Source organism: Choloepus didactylus, chromosome 9 (genome assembly GCF_015220235.1).
Source record: "Choloepus didactylus isolate mChoDid1 chromosome 9, mChoDid1.pri, whole genome shotgun sequence".
In the NCBI taxonomy this organism is placed as follows: domain Eukaryota; kingdom Metazoa; phylum Chordata; class Mammalia; order Pilosa; family Megalonychidae; genus Choloepus; species Choloepus didactylus.
This window is the reverse complement of record NC_051315.1, coordinates 120227545-120253352: the sequence shown is the minus strand read 5'-3', so window position 1 is coordinate 120253352 and position 25808 is coordinate 120227545. Positions and strand designations below refer to the sequence as shown.

Genomic DNA, 25808 nt, shown 5'->3' with positions numbered 1-25808 from the left:
GACAGCTGTAGAAATAGTAGCCTCCATTGCTGCCAGTGTCACAAAAATGAATTCTGTAGTCTTTTAGTGATTTGGATTTTTGTTATTTGTCTTAGAAGTTCACAGTTCTCCAACTGGTTTATACCACTTCTAAAGTTTCACAGCATCATAATGGCCCTCTTCTGTTAGCACACTCTCTTAAGGACTAACTGGACGTTGTTAAAACATTGAAATTCAAATTACACTTCCAGAAAACAAGATTGTTGGTATATAATTATGAATTCAATGATAAATGACAAGGAAACCCCTTTTCTACAACAGGCAAGGCATAAACGAACATATGAAAATATACAGGAACTTATGATAGCGCCCCCATTTATGCTTCAATCAATGAGACTCACAATGAAAAAGTGGTATTTGCTTCATATTATCCTTTTATTATATTAAGAATTTAAAAATGGTATTCTCTGATTTATTCTTACTCTAAAATATTTAATTTCTTAATTTTTACTTAAAAATACTTTAATTCATTCATTTTCCCCTTGTATCTATTTGGTATAGATAGGCACATTAGAACACTGAGTATGTCTTCCTCAACATGTGTGTATGTCTGAACGATTTCAGAGCTATGGGAGTACATATTAAAAATATGCATAATCAACTGTAGTTCCAAGTTGGGACTTACTACAGAATGCAATAAATATGTAATAAAGACATTATAAAAACTGAAAGCAGTGGTTTCCAAAACAGAGCCCTCAAAAATAAGAACAAAGGTCCCCAAGTGATTGTCCCATAGTTCAAAAAGCAAAATAAGTAATTTGTGGTGTACTGGTTTGCCAAAATGTCAACAGGCTGTGCTACTGGCCAGAACTATATCAAATAAATTGTGGTAATACTAACTGTTTTATGATGATCAAAACATGTAAACAGTATTTTAATATATCTTTAATCAAAATGGGAAACTCAATTATTGTTTAATACATAGTTTGATAACTAAATATATCAAGTCCTGGGTTCCACAGGTGAGAAAATAACAAAATGTTGGGAACTATCACTTTAAAATATTATGAAAATACAATTTAGAAATACATCTCATTTGGTACATTAAATACCTGTCGTCTTAATGAGGCTGCATCTACAACAGTCATGTCATCTGAAGTTCCTTCAATTGATGTATCTATATTTGAAATGCCATACCTAACAAATAAGAAATAAATGTACAATTCAATATTAAAATAGATGAAGAGCAACTGGCAAGTCATGTAATGTGTTGGGTAATGCTCAAAGAACTATTCAAGAAGTCTGGTATCCAACAGTATGAATTACTAAAATATTTCACAAACTGAATTGGTACTATTGAAGAAAAAGAAAAGCTTAAAAGGACAACCATCTACAATGTTAGCAAAACTTGGAGAATGAGGAGAAATCCTGACTAAAGCTATAAATAAGGAGAAATTTTTCAACTGAGAGGGATTGAAATGCTAAAAAGGAACCCTGGCTAAAAAGGTTTGAGAGCTATCATTCCAGGATATAACAATATACAATGCTTACCCTAAACTTATGTCCACATATAGTTTCATAGACCAAGACTCACTGGCAGGGAATACAAAATAAATTAACTCTAACTTAAAAATTATAAGATCAATCTGTTTTTATTTCTTCTCTACCTCTCACTGCCTCTCCTCTTTCCATTTCTACTCTTTACTTCTGATTTCCAATTACTTACTCTCTACTGTGTTCTTCCACAGAAGCAATTATAAAATCTCCTGAATACATCTTGCCACTACATTTAGATCCAGAATTGGATGAATAATAAATAATTAAGAGGCTGTATATAAAATGGTAAGACTGGAAAGCCACTAAGACAAAACCCAGAGACAGCATATTAGAAAATACTTTTTTTGTTGTTCAAATGCAGTTACTTTTTCTAAAAGTGAATTGACTTTTAAATGAATGACAACAAACTTTTGAGAAACAAAACACACAAAAATGCCACCCCTCTCTTTGCCTGGATTGCCATGTGTTTATTTTAATTAGCAGTCTTATTTAAATACATTTTACATACCATACAATCCATCTTACATGTATATCTACTTTACATCCTTTATAGTCATTTTGGTAAAATTGCTAAGTAATTTTTTTGAATGAGAAGAATATAAATATAAATTAAAAAATTGCTCCTATATAATCCAGTTTTTGCACACAGATCATATATTCTAATATTCAAAGTGAGTCCCCATTATAAAAGGCATATTACCACACAAAGGAGAATGAAGTAGAGTTTTATTTCTCATCTAGACTGCTAAAGACAAGGCTAATCAGAAAATGCTTTTGTTTTAAATGCTGTTAAAAATAATCCAAATAATCCAAAAAACCATTTTCCCTGCCATAGTAAAAAAGTACAGGGAAAAAATTTATTATTTTATAATCATTCAGAGTGCCCCAGCCAATATTATCATTCTGAACACTGATGACAACTATATAGGTTGCAGTTTCAATGACAGATGGTGTGTACTGACTCTGGAACAATCTCTAAATGTTCCTTTTATGGTTAACTTGCTCTCGTCAACTGCCCTTTTTTCTTGGAACAAAGCATATATCCAGGAACACTGAGGGTACTTCACCAGTTAGAGAAGGAAACTGCTAAGTTAACAGATGCTGGAACAATAGGTTTACAAACACTGAGTTAATAATTCTTTTGAATAATAAAACAGAATTATTAAATGATTAGTAGAAAAACTCCATCCTCAAAATTAAACTTTTCAATTTCTCTGGGGTCTCATGTGATATGAATAACTGGAAAAAAAGAAATCAAACAATACAAGCAAGTGCCTCAAAGGTAAAAGGGACCTGGACTGAACACAAGAAGGAAATATAAAGAGATTACTCACAATTTAAATCCTGAATTAACTAAGGTTATAGATATCTGTAAGGAAATCTTCATTTGCAAAGAGATCTAAGGATATGGCAAAGACCTTATCTATACACTTTAACTTGAAAAAGAAAAAAATATATTACCTTACAATCTGTGTTTTAAACTCAAACCTGAATCCATCAGAACTAAAAATACGAAGAAATACTAAGTCCCACCACTGGCTGAAAATACAAACTTAGAGAAAAATACAAAGGAAAACTTACAATGGAGTAAACTAATATTGTAAAAAACAAACAAGTCAACAGAGTGGAAAGGGTCCACTTTGGAATTCCTCTAACACGAATTCAGTACTAATGAGAAACTGATGTTTCCGCCTGCTCTTGCTTAAAATGAACATGCCAGCTTACTCTGATCAGAGAAGTTATGCTGCCAGTTTTAAATCTACTGCTACAGAAAATATATTTCTGCTGAAAATAAACAAAACTGACTCTGAAAGAATTACAATAATGGCATCTGTGAATACCAACCAGTTTTTTGTTTTGTTTTGTTTTGTTTCAGAAGGTGGGAAAACTGGTGATTTTTGTACCCGAGAACCTTAAGTATTTGTATGTGCCATTCTATCTGTTCTTGTGCATGACTAGAAGAAATAATTTCTCAGGGTAAGCATGTCTCAAAGTGTGGAAAGGGCAAAAATAAGAGAGAAAGGCTTAAAACAGGTGGTAAAAACTCTTAAAACTAAATTCCCTTTCTAAATGTTTAACTTCCTGAATTGTCAGGTTGTCAATACTGATTCATTGATTTAAGATGCTGTCTTACAGGTTTATCTACATGCTGAAAGTGACATTATAGGCAATTAACAACTAAAACAAGAAATGCTGGACAGAACATCAGGGAAGAATTAAACTGGTGCACATAAAACATGTTTTTTTCATGTTCTAGTGTGAGCTCCTACAACCTATTAAAACTATATTTAAATAAACTATATCAGATGCTCACATAATCTCTTATTGCTAAGCATTTTTCCTCTTACTCTGGTGATGAAATGTCATGAATGATTAGAACTGTTTTCCTGAGAGAGAAGCAAGGATGTACTCATAAAGGAAAGACAGAGAAGTTCAAGCTATAACATAAAGGCATGGCTACTACATGCATATGTACTGCAAACCACAAATTCAGCCAACTATTTAGCCCATTAATACGAAGTCTCAAATTTACCTGACGTTGTCATGATGAGGATTACAAGTGGCGGCAGCAGACCCACCACGCAACACAGGTCTAAGGCAGGTTTTTGCAGAAGGCACAAGACAGAATCAGGAAACAGAGAAGTAATAAAATATAAGCAAAAACAAGACAAATAAATGTCAAATATTATTATATTGTATGCTTCTATACAATATAATATCTCTCAAATATTTTAGAAACTTTGTCTCACATGTCCTCCATTTTATGATTTGCATAAATTTTACAACTGATTTACAGAGAAACAAAAAGAATCTATATTTATGTGACAAAATAGTGCCAACTTATGAAATAATTTTACTTTGGTGCTTAATATTCAAAGACAGAGGACAACTCTGTTTAAAAAGTCTAATTTCTCTCTTCTAGTTGGAAAAAAAAATCACTAGCAACTTTAAAAGCGTGTCAAGAACCAGTTAGTTGCTCCTTCATGATCATGGTTGCTCATTTGATGCCAACAGCTCAATCTTGAAAACTATACATTTCAAGAACCTCCTGTTTCTCAGAATCCCCTCTCTGCCACCTCATTAATTTTGATTGGTGCCCAACATCTTTCTGTAGCTGTATCTCATTCAAATCTCCTCAGTTCTCAGAGACAAACGGCAAACCTCTGTTCTGGAGCTGAGAAGATCAGGGATAAACTTTGAAGATTTAAATTTAACTACAGCACATTACAGGAAATGTAATCAAATATGTGAGTGAGTCTGATCTTGAGAGATAACCAGGAGTGACATACAGGACCGCTGAAGATGAAGATTTAGGTGCAATGGAAAATTCTGTGGAGTTTTTCACTCAGTCTCGGTACATACTTTGGTTCTAGAGGACAATTAGTCCTCTACCTAGATAAGCAGTAACTTTTCAAATAAATTCCATTTTTCAAAATCAGAAAACAAAAGCTCTACATGTTCACTGATCAATTACCCAAAAAGTAATCAGCAATATTTGCTAACCAGAGGAAGGAGATTAGGGGTATAGGGTCCATACAAAGATTTTGAGAATCAGTAAATTATATTTTGAATGTCTCATTCTTTAAGTAACTGATCAGGTTTTGCTTGAAGTATCAAGGCAATTCTTAATTATAGTAAATGTTTAATACGAAATGCACTCATTGGAATGCTGACAACACAAATTATTGTTTTCTGACAAGTCAATTCATACTGGTACTTAAAAGAAATTTTCAGAGCCTAGAGGGATTCAGGGACTTTCTTGGAGAATGTTAGGCTTTCATTTTGTTGGTTAAAGAATAGTGAGAAGTCACATACATTTGAGACAGATTTTAAACTCATTCCATCCTACTGACATATTTACTCTGGTATTAAGAAAACAGTGACTTGATTGTACTGACATAATAATGGTTAAATAACACTAATGTGAGAATGGCTAACTAAATAAAGCACCACCATGCGTTACCTAATGCATAATAAAAATGCATATTAACATGCTCAATCGGATCTGCCATATTCAACATATTCCACCACAGAGATTTCCCTTTTATAATGCAGAGCCAGAAAATAATACAGTTACCTTTTACAACGTATTTCATTTTGTCTTCTCACACTGGTAATTGATACATATAATATAAAAGTAAATTAGATAGGCATTTTGGCAAAGTTAGAAACTTCATTCAAGTACCACTTTCTATGACAAGTATGATTAATACATATAAAAAGTCTTTTCAAGTTTGAGAAGTAGTATGTTTTAAAATTAGAGTGCCAAAAAGGAAGCAAATCCAAGTTACATGTTCCAGTGTTAACTTGGATATCGACATTTTGGAACAAATATATGGTCTGACAATAGAATATGTGTTACTTTGCTATAAAAATGTAAACTGATTCAGTAAATGAATAGTTTGGGACTAGCTGGGGTGGGACCAGGAATTATACTTATTTTTTAAAAAGATAAAGTACAAATAACAAAAACTGTATCAATGGCAACTCTGCAAATCTATGTATTTTATATTATATATTTTTAGGATATTTGCAATAAATGTAAATTAGTCACACATACTGGTTTCTTATTTTATTCACTCAAGGACAGTACAATCTGTAAAGAAAAACCATGAAAACAATCAAGCCCCTCCTAAAAAGAAAACTTAAACATGCTAAACGTGACATCTGTTAATATTTAAATAACATTTTTACACAGAAAGTAAGTTTCTCTTTAAAAATAGTTTGCATCAGACTGAAATACCTATCTCTAACATGCCCAAAGACAGGCATTTCCTTACCAGCCAAGGACCAACTCTAACAGCATTTTAAGTTTCTCCACTTACCAAAAAATATACTTGATGCTTCTGCCAGGTGTTTTGGTAAATTTTAATATACCAGTTTTCCAAATGCACAGCACTGACCCGTGTAACTAAGCTCTTCTAATGTGTACCTTAAATTTGTTTTCATGGTGAACTTGGTATATAGAGAATCTAAATTTGCATAAGATGAGAAAATGAAAAATAGAACACAAAACCTTTTTGACAGTGTCCCTTAAAGGGCAAAATAAAAATAGTTCTTAGTCAAGCAACTGTGAATCAATATTATTTTATGATAATAAAGCAGGCAGAAAGCTTTTATTATTTGTCTCTCTGTCAAGTAGTTCTAGTTTAATTTAAATATACGTAGTGGGATGGCATAAGACCAAAGATAAGATATTGTATTAGTATAACAGCAAAAAGCAATAAAATAGAAAGGAAAAACTGTACAGAGCAAGGAACACAAAAGCACTTAAAACTTTATAAGCAGTATTATTTTATAACCATGCAAAGTAGAACATTATCCAAATTTCACATTCTTATTTCCTGTATCTGACAAGTCAGGCTAGAAGTTCTCACAGGAGAAATAAAAACTGATTTCACACTTAAAATTCTGATTAAATCTTGTTCAACATTTAGATCATAAGAGATGTGAACAAAATTTTAAAAACTTTCAATAATAAAAACATCTTTATAAGACTGATGAAAATCTAACCCACCCCCCAACTCCAAGGTAACAACTAATAGTATGCATTCAGGAGTAAAAGGTTATTACTATAATCCCTTTATGAATTTTTAAATCTCATTTAAGTGAATTAAAAAAAGGTAAATTCCTTCCCAGAAAAGGAATTTTAAAGTGACCAATTCATTACACTTAAAAAATAAAACTTCATTTAGCACTCAAAATAGTTTTTCATAATAAAAGAATATAAAGTAAATTTTACGTTGGTAGGATTTCTGATTTTCAACTTTTGAACTTGAGGCAAATATTTTTTCCATTATGGAGAAGAAAAAAGCTATTAGTTCCACATCACTGTAATGAACTATGTATGTTGTGGGGGAGGTTAAATAATTTTAACACACTGGGATTTGTAATCTAAGTATTAGATTACACTGGGACTTTGTAATCTAAGTATTAGTTAATTTATATCAGATTTAGAAGTATCTTTCTCATTCAGATATTTTTCACTGTTATAGCATTTAATATGATACAATCTGACCTAATAATCTGGTCTCTTCTAAGGAAAAGAAGACTTACTGTAACTAAAAAGTTAAAGAGGATAATGGTGAAGAACAAATGTTTTAAGGAGGGAGAAGAAAAGAGGCTTCTCTACATATTAGTATGTAAGTACAAGGTATTTTTATATTCAATATCTTTTGAAGGATCTCCCACTTCAATAAAGAAAGAATTTGAGGTCATTATTAGTATACCTTAAATAAAGATTGGAGGATGGGGATTCCTCACAAGAATGCAGAAAGTTAGGTATAATTATTATCCCCACTTTTTAATATACAGATGAAGAAAATGAGGCGCAGAGAAGCTAAGCAATTTGTCCAAAGTACCATGCAGTTATTTAGTGGGGTGGATCAAGACTGAACCTATTGACACCCTGAATCCATGCTTTTTCCTCTATACCATGCTGCTTTTTATAGCTTCCAAATATTCCAAGATAGTCCCCGGGCCCAAATGCATACCCCCAGATTAACCCTGGGAAGGCTTCAAAAAGGCTCTGAACACAACATTGCTCAAGCAGTATGGACAAGTGCTCATGATGTATGATGAAACACCCACCACTTGTATGAGGATTAAAAAGCACTTAGCAAGGAAAAGATCGTTCAAAGCAAGCCATAAGACCTATCAGCTTCTAAAACAAGAGACAAGGTTTTCTGGAAGGGCCAGTTTACATTTGTCAGGAGTTCTTTTCTTTTGCACAGATTGACCTAATAAAATGATAATGAAAATTCAAACTCAAAGAGTCATTCAATAAAATGTTCAAAATTGAAATGAACCTCGACTGTACCTTTCCCACACTATTCCAAAAAAGCTCCTCAAATTTCATCTTTTTTTCTTTCTGAACTGTCTAAATAATTTCTTTGAAAATGAACAAATTTTCCATTCTATATTATAAAACACACATAGTAATAAACAACCAAAAAGAGAACAGTAAAGTTCTATTCTCCAATTATATATTAAAAACCCCATGTAGTAATGAAGCAAGAACAAAAAATATTTGAAAAAAACTGAAAAAAGTGTATTTGTAGGAACAAATCTACTAATGATTTTAGTTGGAGACATTCGAAAGTAGATAGGTTACCAATACTGAAAAACATCAGTAATATTAAAAAGACAAGAGCATCTGGGATTTTCAATATAGGCCTAGACATCCCTAGCTAAGAGGACAGAGAAAAATGTCCTGGTACCTACACTGAAATCGGCTCAGTGTTGCTTCTTTTATTAATCCAATCATATTAGTATCATACATGATTAAATAAAAAGAATTACTAAAGAAAACTAGTACGTTTCAGTCCAACATCTCATACACAATCCAAAAGTATCCCTCAGCATATCCTCAATGGAATAGAGTACTTAAAACAGGTCAACAAAAGCCTTTGAAAAAAATCACTATACTTCCTGTGCAGTTAGTCACTAAATACTCTTCTCAATTGGAGGGAAGCTAATATAATCCTGTGAAATGTGAATTTTGGACAATAATTTCAAATTAAAAGTAAGCAAAGCAAGCCATTTTGAACATCGCATTTTAGAAAGAGACTAGAAGGTGCAAACATAAAAGGAAGACACCACTGTCCACTCACACAAGAACTAAAAAATATGCAATAAAACTGCAAGAGTCATTGATGGCCAATCACCTGCGATTTTCATCCAGCACATCCAAGATCTGCTGGTAAGCCCTACGAGTAGAAGACTGGATAAGCGACAAAATGCCACGAGCAGAGGAAAGATTAGCTCCATCTTCAGGTAACATATGGGGAGGACAGACCCGAGCCTGTTGTGGCGATGGTGTCACACTGTTTACATAAGCACAGCAAATGAAGAGAAAAACACTCAAGTCAGATTTTTATCAACTTCAGCTGAGCACTTTCCCCAAACATTTATAGTTTAATAATAATTATTTTAGATTTTCTTAACACTTTTCTCCCACCCTTCACTTTCCCCCAAGAAAACAGTCAAACCAAAGATGTTAACATTGGTGAACATTGTTTTAAAAATTGGCTACAATGCAGCATCTATAACATTGTAACCCTAAATATTAAAATAAACAAACTGAACATGAAAGAACAACTCTGGAGAGGGAAGAGAACTATAGGAATGAACTTGCTCAACCCTAGCTTTGGAGAAGCAGCATTCTTGATTAAATGTATACATTCCAATTCAGTAAATCAAATCTTTAACAGAACAACACTGCACTTCAACTTATGATCAGAAGAGTAGGACAGAAAAGTTTGGTACATAAGTGTCAAAGTTTGAACATGTAAATGATTCTGTGAAAATACCTTTTCAAATACTTCACAAATAAAGACAATAAAGTCAGTTTAGTTTATGATAATAAATGATGTCAATTTAAAGATGAATTAAGGTCTCATAAAACCAACAAAGAACACTGCAATTGCTTAATTACAGTAAAGCACGTGTTCTCTAGCTAAATGACTAAAACATAAAACTACTCCCAATGTTGTGAATACGGTGAAAGAAGGCAAGGATGCTTAAATTGTCAAGATGACTATTAACCATTTCTGGGCTTCTCAGGGACAATACTCACAATCATTTTTTTATGTGTGAGTTGGGATTCACAATTTCTTTGGCTTTCCTGACTGTGTTTCCTAAAAGCTGGTTTGATGAAGCCATTTTTACAGTTCTAACCTGCAAGCTCTTAAGATCAGTGTCAGTATTTTCAGAAAGTTGTTTTGATGTAAGCATGATCAGCTGTGTGAGTTATTTAACTGATATATGGACTTGACATCTGGTTTGTCACAATAAGAGGACAAGGACACTGGGATGAGAGCTCAACATTCTCTCTCAAGGTCAGGCAAAGAACATCAGGCTAAACTTAGGCCCTTGTGCACCATATCCAAAAGAATGAAAGCAGAGCAACCGAACAACCAAAAAGAGAAAAATCTTTTGACTTCTGTTATATTTTCTAACTTAACATATATTTGCTTGAAATTATAGAATAAGTGGAATAATTTCTGAAAGGAAGTTGTCATCTAATATTATTCCCCCAGTCCTGAAGAATTAAAAAAAAACAAACTTCTCCACAATTTTTTGAATAACGTTGAATGTCTTGATGATCAAAAGAAAAGTACAATATAAAAACCTAATATACTGTGAAAAAGAATTTATTAAAGTTTATGATAGTCGGTATTTAGAATTATAATCTTAGAGCAACAATGCAGATGAACTAAATACAAGTACACAAAAAAGGTTTGATGGCTTTTTGTCCACTAAAATGAAAAGGAATGAAAAGTTACTCTTTTGAGAGAAATCATTTTACCAGAAATAAACAATAAGAAATTGTTTACTTAAGTTCTAAAAATGCAAGTATTTCTAGTCCACACATAGGAAATGAGGTGATCATCTTATAAAGCATCAAGTGTAAATGAATCTCAGGTTAACTGCAAAGAATTCTTAAGAGAGAACGCACAGAAGGCTGGACTCTCAAACAGTCTATTAAGATCTCCTCCAATCCTAAGATTTTATGATCATATGAAACTGGAATAAGGCAATAAATGAAAATAATAAAAACCTTACACAGTCCTCAATTGTAGCTTAATAAGAAAAAATATTTACGTAGAAAAATAAAAGATGAAATTGAGTATTTATCAATAACAGTAAAGATACTTACTTCATCAAAGACCAACGTATTAGGATTTCTGGCTGTTTCTCAAAAGGAATTAAAAGTTTTAAAGATTGGTAAGAAATTTGACTTTTAATTCATTTATATGGCAATGCTTCATGGAACAGCAAAAACACAACAGCAAAAACAGACTATTACAGAAGTCAAAAATAGAATAGGAAGTAGTTTTTAAACTGATGACCACTTTTGACAGCACTTGTATAGATTAAATGCCCCTCACTATTAATATTTGTTTTCACCTATAAATGAAATGAATGATTAAATCATAAGATTAACAATATTACCTTAATTAAAAACAATAAATAACTTAGCAACTTTTCTTTTTCTTTCTTTCTTTCTTTCTTTCTTTCTTTCTTTCTTTTTAAAGCTTTAAGCAGATTTAGAAGCCTTTTATTTAAAAACAAAAACAAAAAAATTTAGGTACAAAAAAGAATAACCCCACTTCAGCAATGAGTCTGACCCTGGTCTGAGTGTGTGCCACTGCCCTAAACTGTGCAGGAAAACAGTTCTTTTAGAGTGAGTTTCCATCTCTGTTCACACAAAGTAGCTTTAGTGATTTTTGCTTTTGTTGTTTTGTTCTGACAAGTGAACTTTGGTGAAAAGTAAAAAAAAAGCATTGCATAACAGAGGCATTGGAAAGATCATTTAAACAACTGCCACAATATTAAGTAATTTATAAAATGCATTTTGAAAATAAATTGATCCTTAGAAATGTTATAAAATTGTAAAATCTCAACTTTACTTTTTCCTTTTACAAAGATTTGAAAAATTTGAAGAAAGCACTGATGTGTTGCCATGTTATTCATTAGTAATAGCACCACCTCATGCTTACATGAAATCTTAGTATGAGTGTTAAGTAAACAATACTAGTCAATATCAAAACTAAAATTTAAATTAAAATTTACTTGCCATAATCATGCCATTAATAAAAGTTAAGTCCAAAGTCAAGTACCTCTTTCCCTATGGATTTTCATAGGAATAATCTTTCTCAAACTGTAAGGTTAACCTTTTTGGTGAGGTACCAGGTTCTTCCAAAAAAAATGATAAAGGTAATAGCAAAAAAAGGAAGAAAACAAAATTTTGCATCTTTGGTCTTGGAATTTTAAATAGAGAGAAAACCTTAAATTTGTTACCACTGTCTTGGGCAACTTACTAGTTCCCAGAAGCATAATAAGAGAACCAGAATAAGGAAAAAATCACTGGTTGCCCTTGTAGTTTCTCCTGTCCTTTAAGAACTATGGTAGCATTTGAATTCTTATACTCCATGCCAAAATGTGTCCCACATGAGAGGTCAGTCATTCCCACACTTTATTTTGCCACACTTACAGAGAGTAGGTTTAATGATCTAAAAAAATTCTTCCAAGTATAATTTTAATTTACAGAATTAAAAAAAAAAAACCCACAAACTTAAATGACTAACCACATTTACACTACATTCTCTTTCTGGGTCAAAATAAAACAAGAAAAGATAGTGTGCTGAAATTTAAAAGAAAAAAAAAATTGAGATCACTGAATCTATTTAAGTTGAATCAGAAGAGAACTAAGACACCAAACAAAGTAAAAGAAAGGAAATGGAAAAGGATGCTTGGTTCTTATGTTTAAATTATTCCATTTTACTGGTAGAAGTGTGAATTCCTTAGTTTGTCTAGTTTTTCTTTTTCTTAACAAAGTGCATGATGACAGTTTGAGAAATCATGAAACAGAGGTACTAAAAAGCAAAACAGTAAGAAAATTAGAGTATTATATGCCCATTACCTGGTGAATTAGCACAATTAAAACAACTCTGACTTGTAAAAGGCAGAGCAGATAAAATCTTACGTGTACTCCGGTGTAGAAATCGGTGCCTGGAACCTTGAAATTTTATTTCTTGGGGCAGAATCTGATCTGAGCCACCTTAAATAATAATTATGCTTCTTTTACATATTCAGCTTTTATAACACAAATAAGCTAGATACAATTCTATTTGTTAGAATTCATTTTTGTGCCAATAGCTGAACAATAATAAATACCATAGCCTCTTGACAGTAATTAAGAAAACAAAGATCAATCCTCCTACTCTTGTATCTACATGCACTTCCAATCTTAAAGCCAAAGAATAAAATAAAGTAGAGGCAGGCAAAGGCTCACACACAATGATGCACAATCAACCTCACATTACAAAAAGAAAAGACTAAGGGAGGTAGAGAAAGCAAGAGTTTAATAATTACTCTATCAGAGGTAAAATATAGCTATATTGTATTAATAATTTCTTCCTTTCCACAATGACAACAATGAATATATAATATGCTCATCAAACAAAATTTCTAAATTAAATGTAAATAGTTGATTCTTAAAAAAATATATGGTTAAATAATGCAAGCATTTCACTGTGAAAATGTACATTAAATTTCCTGTTATTTTAACTACTAATATTAAAATCCTCACAACTTAACATTACATGAGATTTTCAATTTTGTCAAACATCCAGAAAATGCCATTAATATAAGTTAAAATAAAAGAAAAAAGAAGTATTAGCTACACTGTTAATCTTTTCTGTTATGAGGAACTTATCAGGTAACTGCAAAAACATCTGCTAGTCATCTACTCTAAATCATATGTCACTGGGGTGGCTTTCATACATAACAGAGCTGCTTCCTTTCTGTTTGGCTTAACTCGGTTATCAATAACATAATTTGTGAGAAAAAAACAAAGTGATGCTCTACTAAATTAGTCTTTTTTTTTTCCATTATCATGAAATGTCAAAATAATAACAGACCTAAATAAGGCGGCACATCTTTATATAGTAGAAAAATTTATTAGAAACCTTTGCTGCTTTAAAAAATACTGTTAAGTAGGAAAAAACTAAAGTCCTTAGGTGTATATTTAAGTATTTTGATAGGGTACTAAATATCATGACACTACCTTATCCATAAACTTTGTAGCCTTTTCACTATTTGTATGACATATACAGAAAAATCCTAGAAAAATGGATTCCGTAGGTCTACTGACATCACTGCAGACGGCACCTTCAGGGAAACATACAATTAAAATCACAAAAACAAAAGCAACTATTTCAATATGGTTGAATCTTTCAGGAAAACTCTTTCCTGAAGGAGATACATATGAATTTTAACTTATTATCTTTCTATATAACTCTTCACAATAACTATAGCTACTTGAGGAGACGTTTCAAGATTCTCCAAGAAATCAGAAGTGTTATATTCCTCCTTTGTACCTAACAGAAGAGAAAAGGATTTAAATGAGCAAGTGAAGAATTTATATTCAAGTCAGAATTCACTACTGATTGAAACACCAGTAAACGTGTTCAATAAGACTTTGTTCAAAACAAGGGTAAAAAGTACGTGGGGGAAAAAACCTCTTTCTATTCTGTTAAAGACCCTATGCCCATCAAGGCTCCTTCTGCATCCTTTCACTCTTTAGTCATCCAAATAGAACTTGATACGGTATGATAGAAATGATATAATTAAATTGTGCTGTTGTTATTTTGTACATAAATTTAAATGTTTTGCTTTTAATTATATTTGCAAGCTCTGAGAGAGAAATGTTATCATCTGATTGTTTCAGTTTTCAAAGAAGCTAACATAATGGTTGACATCACATATTGGTCCATGAAAAACTCATGAAAATTGACCAAAAAATTAATGAGTAAGAAATATTAATTCATATAAATAATATCAATCATCTATTAATAAAGAAATCATCACCAATGGCTTTGACACCTAAAATTCTGACCAGTTTTTAAAAGGATATTTTACTTGTAAAAATCTATTAATTTAAATAGAACCACAAAAAACTCTTGCCTAATGTAAAACATCTTATAGTGGTAACCCTAGTATCAGGCTATGATAATATAACCAAATGAGAAAGAAAGGTTTAAATAAGTAGTTCTTGAAACAACATACTTCAACTTTTTGAAAATGAAATGACCTAATAATTCAATCAATCAGTCGGCAGAGAGCTAAAAACTACTCCTGGAAAGTAGAAAAATTTCTCCTTTCCTATGCTACGTTGTTTACCATGACCCATCAGAAGCAGAGCTGGACAGGACTGGTTCACAGTCTTATGATAAACTGAGTAACTTGAAAATAAAGACATTCTATAGTGTCTTCCTCTTTTCATTTTTTAATCTAAGTGCTAGGTAAACATTTTTCAAGGCTATATATCACTGAGCGCTTACGTTTATCAGTTTGTCTAAAGTATATTTTATAGGCAATTCCAAAAATAAACAAATCATTCATACATACAGAAGACTTTTATACACACAGAAGAGGATAACACTACCTAAAAATTCTCACAACAAAATGGTCAGATTTTTAAATTATGAGAAGTATTGTAAAAATGTAAAACTGATGTAAGTGTAAAACAGATTTCAAACACTACTGGAAGTAAATTATTTAGAAAAAGATGAGTACAGACAATATATAGAGAAAATTTATGAAGGGATACAATGCTGACTGGTTCTACTCACATGGAATCATTTCTGACCAGTTGTCCATTTTGGCGAACAGCATTTTCACTCATAGAACGCTCTCTTTTTAGCCTGCCAACTGCACGGATCTGTTATGGCACAAAGAAAGGGAAGGGAACAGAAAATATTCTTAGTAGCTTAATAGCTGCTTAGTATGAAAAGAGCCTTATTCCAAGGTAACTCACAAAATTTACAAAGAACTTAAGCCAAGAAATAGCAACTGAGAATTGCTGCCAGGCACGCAAAATTATAGATAGGTATGTTTAAACCCCTCAACTTACAATGCAGATAAATTTAGGAATGTTTATTTACTTTATGGAAAAAAAGTTATTTCTGGTTTCTTTGTAAGTATCAAGCTTACTTGATACAATTATTATTATTTATTATAATTTATAATATAGTAATATTTATAAGAATGATTTATACGAGGTTTTAAAGGTGCAAATATTGTTGGAAATGGATGTATTTGTGTTACAAATAGGTGTTCCTGGCTTCTACGGTTAAAACAAATTCAGATTTGACTCCCCCTCAAAAAAAAAATTGCTGAAGGGCTGTGGCATTCCAGAGACGAACATAATACATCTCTCAGGCTCTTTTTAAAAATGTAGCTTTGACCTCCCCCCATTAAGAGATAGGACCTATATTGCCTCCCCTTGAAATTGGGCAGGCTGGTGACTGCCGTAGAGGTGATGCGATGTGACTTTGGAGGCTAGGCCATTAACAATACAGCTTCTGCCTTTTTTTTTTTCCGGGAAGTTACTGCTTGGAACAATAGCACCATGTGAGGAAGCCCATGTAGCTGCATATAAAGGCCACATGTAGGTGTGCCAGCCAAAAATCCCAGCTAAGGTCTCAGATGATAGACCTTATTAACCAAAAATTGAGTGAGTGAACCTTCAGATGACTGCAGCCCCAAGCTTTGAGACTTCCCAGCTTAGGCCCTAGACATTGTAGAACAGAAACAAGCTTGCCCCACTGCACCTTCTGCAAATTCCTGACCCCAGAATCCAAGAGCAAAATAACTTCTTTGTTTTAAGCGGCTAAGTTTAGGGTGGCTTGTCACACAGCAATAGATAACTAGAATAATGGTAATCATTACCTTTCTTGCTTGTTCAGAAAATGTTTTTTCTTTACTAGAAATAGCCATGGCAACTTCATGGCTAAAAAGAAATTTCAAATTTTACTCTAAAGGGCATCTGGTTTATGAATCAAGCAAACCCAAAAAGGACATGAAAGTTCAGATCTTTAAAAAATGTTAATCAATATTTATGTTTTTAGAAAGACTTGGGAGTAGATCATCAGGTTATAAACACCATCAAGGCAGAATAAATTCTGTGTTTTATGGCACCACACCTTAAAACCATATAATGCAGCACGTAATTTCAGAGCATGGTTTAGATTTGGCTGTGAGCCATTTATCCATCTAAACAAAAGAAAAATAACTTCTAAAAACAGAAAAAAGAGTCAATTTGGAGCCCACTGCAAGAGCTCTTGAAAGCTAAACCAAAAATCAAAACTACTTATAAACGATTTAATTATATACAAATTTTAACACCTATGCAGTCAAGTACATTTGGTTCAGTCAGCAATACTGGGTAGGCTTGTGAGAACTCCACTGATACTTGCTTTCCTACCTACAACAGAGTTGTGGATTGCTTTGCCTGTAGCAGAACATCTCTTCCATATAGCAGGTATTTTATTAAGATGAATTTCCTACTCAATCAGAACCATTCCTGCTGCTATGAGGTGAGAACTAAGATTAAGCAAGATAGGAAGTGATGGGGGAAGACAAGTAAGTCTGTGAATTCAACATAGCCAGACAAGCTAGAGGATCCTAAGTCTACTGCTATCTTCACTATGTCAAATCCGATTTAAAATAGAGCTTAGCAGGGACATTAAGATATTAAGTTTGATATTACTACCATATTGGAGGAAAAAAGCAATTTAAGACAAAAGCATGCATTTGCATGCCTTATAATAGGACCAAGTAGTATACTGTAATAACAAAGAACTTAGACACTGCCTGGGGCGATGGGAAACAATGATTTTTTAAACGTCTTTTCACCCTTTAGTTCAACATGGTAATGGCTGGCTTTTCAGTTTGATTTTAAATGTCATTCAGAGCCAACCAGTCTGCCTTGATGTCCCATTTTAAACTATTATTCACTCCTGAGGCTAAGAAATACAGTTTCCTAGATTCAAGCAACTTTCTGTAAGTTGGGTTACAGGGTTTTCTGTGTCTAGTTGTATGCATGTTGTTTATGATCTATATCATGGATTAAAAACTGACCTAAACTTCCCTTAATGTGCTTTATACTCTAAGTTACATTTGATTTTCCTAAGATCCTGAACATATATGACTGTCCTCTGGGCCTTTGCTTACCTGTTCCTTCAACCTGTTCAAAACCAGACCTTTATTCCACAGTAAGGAAGCAGTGGATGGTTATCAGTGCCCTATGATGGCTCTATTCAATTGACATGACAACCCTATGGATGGAAGTGAAAGATATCTGAAGTGTAATGAGTGACCAGCCATATGGCACATCCTAAAACAAGTGCAGAAAGACTGTAGTAGGTCAAAAATCAAGAACCTGATAATGTGGGTCTGATCACAATTTGGTTGTAATTTGTTTAGCCCCCTTTTCTTCTCCCTTATTTGTGGAAAGAGGAGCTGGAGCTATGATGAGCAGGGTAGAGCAAAAGGGAGGAAGGAGGAAAACTAGAGAGCAACTTGTTTATATGTATATCTATCCACGGATGAATGGAAGATTCAGAGACATAAACTCACATTCTTGGTACAGCCACTGCATCATGGCCCTCTTAGCACCATGTTTGCTTCCCATAACCCCCAGTCAGTGTCTCAACTCTTCTCCCCATACTAGGTTATTTTAACTTTGGGGCATTGAGCACATTTGGGGAGCAAGGATGTTCATCGTAATTGTTACGTCCACATTGTTAACTCTACATTTCTCTATTCTCCAATTAAAGTCTCATGGTAGTACAGAATTTCATAGCTCCAAACTATTATTTTAAAACAGGGATAAGTATAGGGGGAAAATACTAAGAAAGGCAGCTGAATAGATTCTTGAAGGAGAGAGAGGTTTTGTCAGTCTCTTCCTCCTCATCCACACTGCCTGATCTACTCTGAGAGCTGTCAGAATTTGGGTATTTCGCAGTATCATGCCCAGATCAGATGACTTACTCACATCTGCTTTACTAGTTTGCTGTAGACAGAATCACCAAGCAATAGTTTTGACCTAGGATTGCTTTCCAAATTTTGGTAGAGATTAGGCAGACTGAAGAGTTGTTGAATCTCCTCTCTACCAACCAACCCTCCATATTTTATAAACCGTCTTTGAGTTAGATTATTTACTTTATGTTTCAGATCCACCTCATAGGTTCACTTGGCGTCTTCAAGCCAGTTTAAGAACTTAAATACTACTGCTTTCTGCAAATTTATCCATTGCCTCAGTTAAGCTTTCAGACAACAGTTTTATGGTCTTCCTCATAAGCCTTCTTCTGGTAGTTTCTCTTCTTGGCATAGGATAGTGGTTCACAAGCAGGTATAATTTTTCTCTCCAGGAGACATCTGGCAATGTCTGGACACATTTTCTCTCTTTTTTTTTTAAACTGTGGTAAAATATACATAACATAAAATTCACCATCTAACCATTTTAAAGTGTACAATTCAGTGGCATTTATCATATTCACAATGTTGTGCAACTACCACCACTATCTAGTTCCAAAACATTTTCCTCACCCCAAAAGGAAACTCCATATATCCGTTAAGCAGTCACTCCCAATTTTCCTCTCCCCCAGCCCCTGGCAACCACTTATCTAATCTACTGTCTCTATGGATTTGCCTATTCTTGATATCTCATTTAAGTGGAATTATATAGAATGTGGCCTCTTATGGTTGGCTGCTTTAATTCAGCATAATGTCTTCAAGGTTCATCTACAGTGTAGCAGGTATCAGTACTTCATTCTTTTTTATGGTTGAATAATATTCCATTGTGAGGATATACTGCAATTTGTTTATCCATTCATCAGTTGATAGACATTTAGGTTGCTTCTGTCTTTTGGTTATTGGAGACATTTTTGACTGTCACATCTTGGGGGATGCTACTGGCATCTAGTAGACAGGGATCAAGAATGCTGTTCAACCACCTATAATACACATGGACTGCACCCCACAACAAAGAATTATAGGGTCTAAAATGTCAGTAGTGCACAGTTTGAGAAACTCTGGCATGCTGTTGAATGATGACTGTGGAGTACATGGTTCTGGGGATCTCACTTGATTGATTCTGAGTAGCAGCTGAATGAATCAGTGTTATTAGCACTCAGGGCCTTATTCTGCCCTTCTCTTTCAGTTCATGTTCTAGAAGCTGCTAGCTCCCTTCCCTTCCTCCCTGCTCATTAGTCAATCTTCTCTTGAGGGCCCAGTAACCCTTCTAAATACTTGCAATACAGACCATCATTGCTTTCCTTCCATTGATCAGCTGGTAGTAATCTCCTCAGCAACTCCTCTCCAAATCCCAGGATTCACTACTGCCATAGGATTTTTTTTTTTTTTTTTTGCCCCCGTTTTTCTACTCATCCATCCATACACTGGACAAAGGGGCGGGTGATCCACATGGCCCTCCCAATCACACTGTCACCCCTCATAAACTACATTGTTATACAATCGTCTTCAAGATTCAAGGGTTCTGGGTTGTAATTTGATAGTTTCAGGTATTTACTGCTAGCTATATCAAGTCATCAGAACCTAAAAAGGGTTATCTATATTGTGCATTAAGAGTGGCCACCAGAGTGACCTCTCCGCTCCTTTGGAATCTCTCAGCCATTGAAACTTATTTCATTTCATTTCATATCCCCCTTTTGGTCAAGATGATGTTCTCCATCCCACAATGCCAGGTCTAGATTCCTCCCTGGGAGTCATATTCCACATTGCCAGGGGGATTTTTTACACCCCTGGGTGTCAGATCCCACGTAGGGGGGAGGGCAGTGATTTCACCTGCCAAGTTGGCTTAGCTAGAGAGAGAGGGCCACATCTGAGCAATAAGGAGGCATTCAGGAGGAGACACTTAGGCACAATTATAAGCAGGTCTAGCCTCTCCTTTGCAGTAACAGTCTTCCCAAGGAAAAGTGTTGTGGATTGAGGGCTCAGCCCATCAAACCACCAGTCCCCAATGTCTGTGAGCACAACAGCAACCATCGAAGTGGGGAGGCCCAACACCCCTGCATTCTCTCCCAGCAATGTTCACATCAGTGGTAGCATATATTTCTCTTTTTGTACCTGGCTTATTTCGCTCAGCATTGTGTCTTCAAGGTTCATCCATGTTGTCATATTTTACGACATCATTCCTTCTTACTGCTGCATAGTATTCCATTGTGTGTATATACCACATTTTATCTATCTACTCATCTGCTGAAGGACATTTGGGTTGTTTCCATCTCTTGGCAATTGTGAATAATGCTGCTATGAACACTGGCGTGCAGATATCTGTTTGTGTCACTGCTTTCAGATCTTCCAGGTATATACTGAGAAGTGTAATTGCTGGATCGAAGGGTACCGCTATATCTAGTTTTCTGAGGAACTGCCAGACTGTCTTCCAGAGTGGCTGAACCATTATATAGTCCCACCAACAATGAATAAGAGTTCCAATTTCTCCACATCCTCTTCAGCATTTGTAGTTTCCTGTTTGTTTAATGGCAGCCATTCTAATTGGTGTGAGATGGTATCTCGTTGTGGTCTTAATTTGCATCTCTCTAATAGCTAGTGAAGCTGAACATTTTTTTCCATGAGTTTCTTGGCCATTTGTATTTCCCCATCAGAGAACTGTCTCTTCATATCTTTTTCCCATTTTATAACTGGGCTGTCTGTACTACTATCATTGAGTTGCAGAATTTCTTTACATATGCAAGATATCAGTCTTTTGTCAGACACACGGTTTCCAAAATTTTTTCCCATTGAGTTGGCTGCCTCTTCATCTTTTTTGACAAATTCCTTTGAGGTACAGAAACTTCTAAGCTTGAGGAGCTCCCATTTATCTATTTTTTCCTTTGTTGCTTGTGCTTTGGGTGTAAGGTCTAGGAAGTGACCTCCTAATACAAGGTCTTAAGGATGTCTTCCTACATTATCTTCTAGGAGTTTTATGGTACTTTTATATTGAGGTCTTTGATCCACTTTGAGTTAATTTTTGTGTAGGGTGTGAGATAGGGGTCCTTTTTCATTCTTTTGGATATGGATATCCAACTCTCCCAGCCCCATTTGTTGAAGAAACTGTTACGTCCCAGTTCAGCGGCTTTGGGGGCCTTATCAAAGATCAGTTGGCAGTGGATCTGGGGGTCTATTTCCGAATTCTCAATTCGATTCCATTGATCGATATATCTATCTTTGTGCCAGTACCATGCAGTTTTGACTACTGTGGCTTTACAGTAACCTTCAAATTCAGGGAGTGTAAGTTCTCCCACTTGGTTTTTCTTTTTTAGAGTGTCTTTAGCAATTCGAGGCATCTTCCCTTTCCAAATAAATTTGATTACTAGCTTTTCCAAGTCTGCAAAGTAGGTTGTTGGAATTTTGATTGAGATTGCATTGAACCTGTAGATGAGTTTGGGTAGAATTGACATCTTAATGACATTTAGCCTTCCTCTCCATGAACATGGAATATTTTTCCATCTTTTAAGGTCCCTTTCTATTTTGTTTTAGTAGAGTTACATAGTTTTCTTTGTACAGGTCTTTTACATCTTTGGGTAAGTTTATTCCTAGGTACCTGATTTTTCTAGTTGCTACTGAAAATGGTATCTTTTTCTTGAGTGACTCTTCACTTTGTTCATTTCTAGCATATAAAAACATTACTGAATCATGTGCATTAATCTTGTATCCTGCTACTTTGCTAAATTTATTAGATCTAGTAGCTCTACCATCGATTTCTCAGGGTTTTCCAGATATAAGATCATATCAACTGCAAATAATGACAGTTTTACTTCTTCCTTTCCAATCTGGATGCCTTTTATTTCTTTGTCTTGCCAGATTGCCCTGGCTAGCACTTCTAGCACAATGTTGAATAACAGTGGTGACAACGGGCATCCTTGTCTCGTTCCTGATCTTAGAGGGAAGGCTTTCAGTCTCTCACCATTGAGTACTATGATGGCTGTGGGTTTTTCATATATGCTCTTTATCATATTGAGGAAGTTTCCTTCGATTCCTACCTTTTGAAGTGTTTTTATCAAAAAGGGATGTTGGATTTTGTCAAATGCTTTTACAGCATCTATTGAGATGATCATTTGACTTTTCTCTTTTGATTTGTCGACATCCTCATTGATTGATTTTCTTATGTTAAACCGTCCTTGCATGCTTGGAATGAACCCCACTTGGACACAGTGTATGATTTTTTTTAATGTATCTTTGGACTCGATCTGCAAGTATTTTGTTGAGAATTTCTGCATCTGTATTCATTAGGGAGATTGGCCTGTAGTTTTCCTTTTCTGTGGCATCTTTGCCTGGTTTTGGTATTAGATTGATGTTAGCTTCATAAAATGTGTTAGGTTGTGTTCCATTTTCCTCAATGTTTTGAAAGAGTTTAAGTAAGATTGGTACTTTTTGGAAAGTTTGGTAGAATTCCCCTATGAGGCCATCTGGCCCTGGGCATTTATTTGTGGGAAGTTTTCTGATGAACTGATTGGATCTCTTTTTGCTTGTGATTGGTTGGTTGAGGTCTTCTATTTCTTCTCTGGTCAGTCTAGGTTGTTCACGTTTCCAGGAAATTGTCCATTTCCTCTACATTATCCAGTTTGTTGGCAAACAGTTGTTCATAGTATCCTCTTATAATTTTTTAAATTTCTTCAGGATCCACAGTAATGTGACCTTTCTCATTCATTATTTTGTTTATATGGGTCTTCTTACTTTTTGATTTTGTCAGTCTAGCTAGGGGCTTGTCAATCTTGCTGATCTTCTCAAACAACCAACTCTTGGTGCTATTTATTCTATTTTTTTTTTGTTGTTGTTCTCTATGACATTTACTTCTGCTTTAATTTTATTTCTTTTCTTCTACTTGGCTTAGAATTAGTTTGCTGTTCATTTTCTAGCTCCTTCAGTTGCTCCATTAGTTCTGTGATTTTAGCGCTTTCTTCCTTTTGATGTTTGCATTTAGTACTATAAATTTCCCCCTCAGTACCGCTTTTGCTGTATCCCATAGGTTTTGATATGTTGTGTTCTCATTTTCATTCACTTCTATATATTTAGCAATTTCTCTTGCTATTTCTTCTTTAACCCACTGATTGTTTAGGAGTGTGTTGTTTAACTTCCAGGTATTTGTGAATCTTCTAAGTCTCTGATGGTTATTGACTTCTAATTGTATTCCATTGTGGTCAGAGAATATGCTTTGAATAATTTCAATTTTGTTAAATTTATTGAGGCTTGTTTTATGTCCCAACATATGGTCTATTCTGGAGAAAGTTCCATGTCCTGGTGATTTGGGATGTAATGCTCTATATATGTCTGTTAAATCAAATTCATTTATCAGATTGCTTAGGTTTTTGATTTCCTTATTGGCCTTCTGTCTGGTTGATCTATCTATAGGAGAGAGTGATGTGTTGAAGTCTCCCACAATTACTGTGGAAACATCAGTTGCTTCCTTTAGTTTTGCCAATGTTCGTCTCATGTATTTTGCAGCACCTTGATTGGGTGCATAAACATTTCTGAATTGTATTTCTTCTTGTTGAATTGCCCCTTTTATTAGTATATAATAGTGGCCTTGTCTCTTATAACATCCTTGCATTTAAAGTCTATTTTATCTGAGATTAATATTGTTACTCCTGCTTTCTTTTGGCTATAGCTTCCATGAAATATTTTTTCCATCCTTTCATTTTCAATTTTGTTGCGTCCCTGTGTCTAAGATGAGTCTCTTGTATGCAACATCTTGATGGTTCATATTTTTGATCCATTCTGCCAATCTACTATCTTTTAATTGGGGAGTTTAATCCATTTACATTCAACGTTATTACTGTGAAGGCATTTCTTGATTCAGCCATCCTATCCTTTGGTTTCTGTTCGTCAAGATATATTTTTTCTCTCTGTCTCATTGTCCTTTAATGAACCAATACCGAATCTCTTTAGTGCTGAACCTTTCTCCATGTCTCTCTCTCCTTTCTTTGTTTCTCTGTTGGTAGGGCTCCTTTAGTATCTCAAGTAGGGCAGGTCTCTTGTTAGCAAATTCTCTCAGCATTTGTTTGTGAAAAATTTAAGCTCTCCCTCAAATTTGAAGGAGAGCTTTGCTGGATAAAGAATTCTTCACTGGAAATTTTTCTCCCAGAATTTTAAATAAGTCATGCCACTGCCTTCTCGCCTCCAAGGTGGCCGCTGAGTAGTCACTACTTAGTCTTATGCCATTTCCTTTGTATGTGGTGAATTGCTTTTCTCTTGCTGCTTTCAGAAGTTGCTCCTTCTCTTCAGTATTTGACAATCTGATCAGAATATGTCTCGGAGTGGGTTTATTTGGATTTATTCTATTTGGAGTTTGCTGGGCATTTATGCTTTGTGTATTTATGTTGTGTAGAAGGTTTGGGAAGTTTTCCCCAACAATTTCTTTGAATACTCTTTCTAGACCTTTACCCTTCTCTTCCCCTTCTGGGACACCAACGAGTATTATATTTGGATGTTTTATATTATCTATCAAATTCCTGAGGTCCATTTTGATTTTTTCGATTTTTTCCCCATTCTTTCTTTTGTTCTTTCATTTCCCATTCTATCGTTCTCGAGGTCACTGATTCATTGTTCAGCTTCCTCTAGTCTTGTACTATGAGTATCTAGAATCTTTTTAATTTGGTTGACAGCTTCTTTTATTTCCATAAGATCACCTATTTTTTTATTTACTCTTTCAATTTCTTCTTTATGCTCTTCTAGGGTCTTCTTCATGTCCTTTATATCCTGTGCCATGCTCTCGTTGTTTGTCTTTAGTTCTTTGATTAATTGCTCCAAGTATTGTGTCTCCTCTGATCTTCTGATTTGGGTGTTTCGGTTTCGGTTATCCATAGTGTCTGGTTTTTTCATATGCTTTAAAATTTTCTGTTGCTTTTGGCCTCTTGGCATTTGCTTAACTTGACAGGGTTCTTTAGGATATGCAGGCT

At 34.3% G+C, this 25808-nt stretch overlaps 1 protein-coding gene across 18 annotated transcripts in view; it reads right to left on the bottom strand.

Annotated features, from left to right (window-relative positions):
* MFF (mitochondrial fission factor) overlaps window positions 1-25808 on the bottom strand; it is a 50772-nt gene that overhangs the window by 15427 nt on the left and 9537 nt on the right. For 6 of the 18 annotated variants that reach the window (XR_005218691.1, XR_005218692.1, XM_037848714.1 and 3 more), the window contains 6 exons: window positions 15678-15766; window positions 13028-13102; window positions 9204-9362; window positions 5615-5647; window positions 4070-4129; window positions 1092-1176 (listed from right to left, as the gene is read on the bottom strand). Coding sequence is in view for 16 of the 18 variants with exons in the window: in XM_037848714.1 (XP_037704642.1) it covers window positions 1092-1176; window positions 4070-4129; window positions 5615-5647; window positions 9204-9362; window positions 13028-13102; window positions 15678-15766 (501 nt within the window). In the remaining 2 variants the exon portion in view is untranslated. The remainder of the gene's footprint in view (window positions 1-1091; window positions 1177-4069; window positions 4130-5614; window positions 5648-9203; window positions 9363-13027; window positions 13103-15677; window positions 15767-25808) is intronic. The other 12 variants (XM_037848716.1, XM_037848705.1, XM_037848717.1 and 9 more) reach the window with 9 other exon arrangements.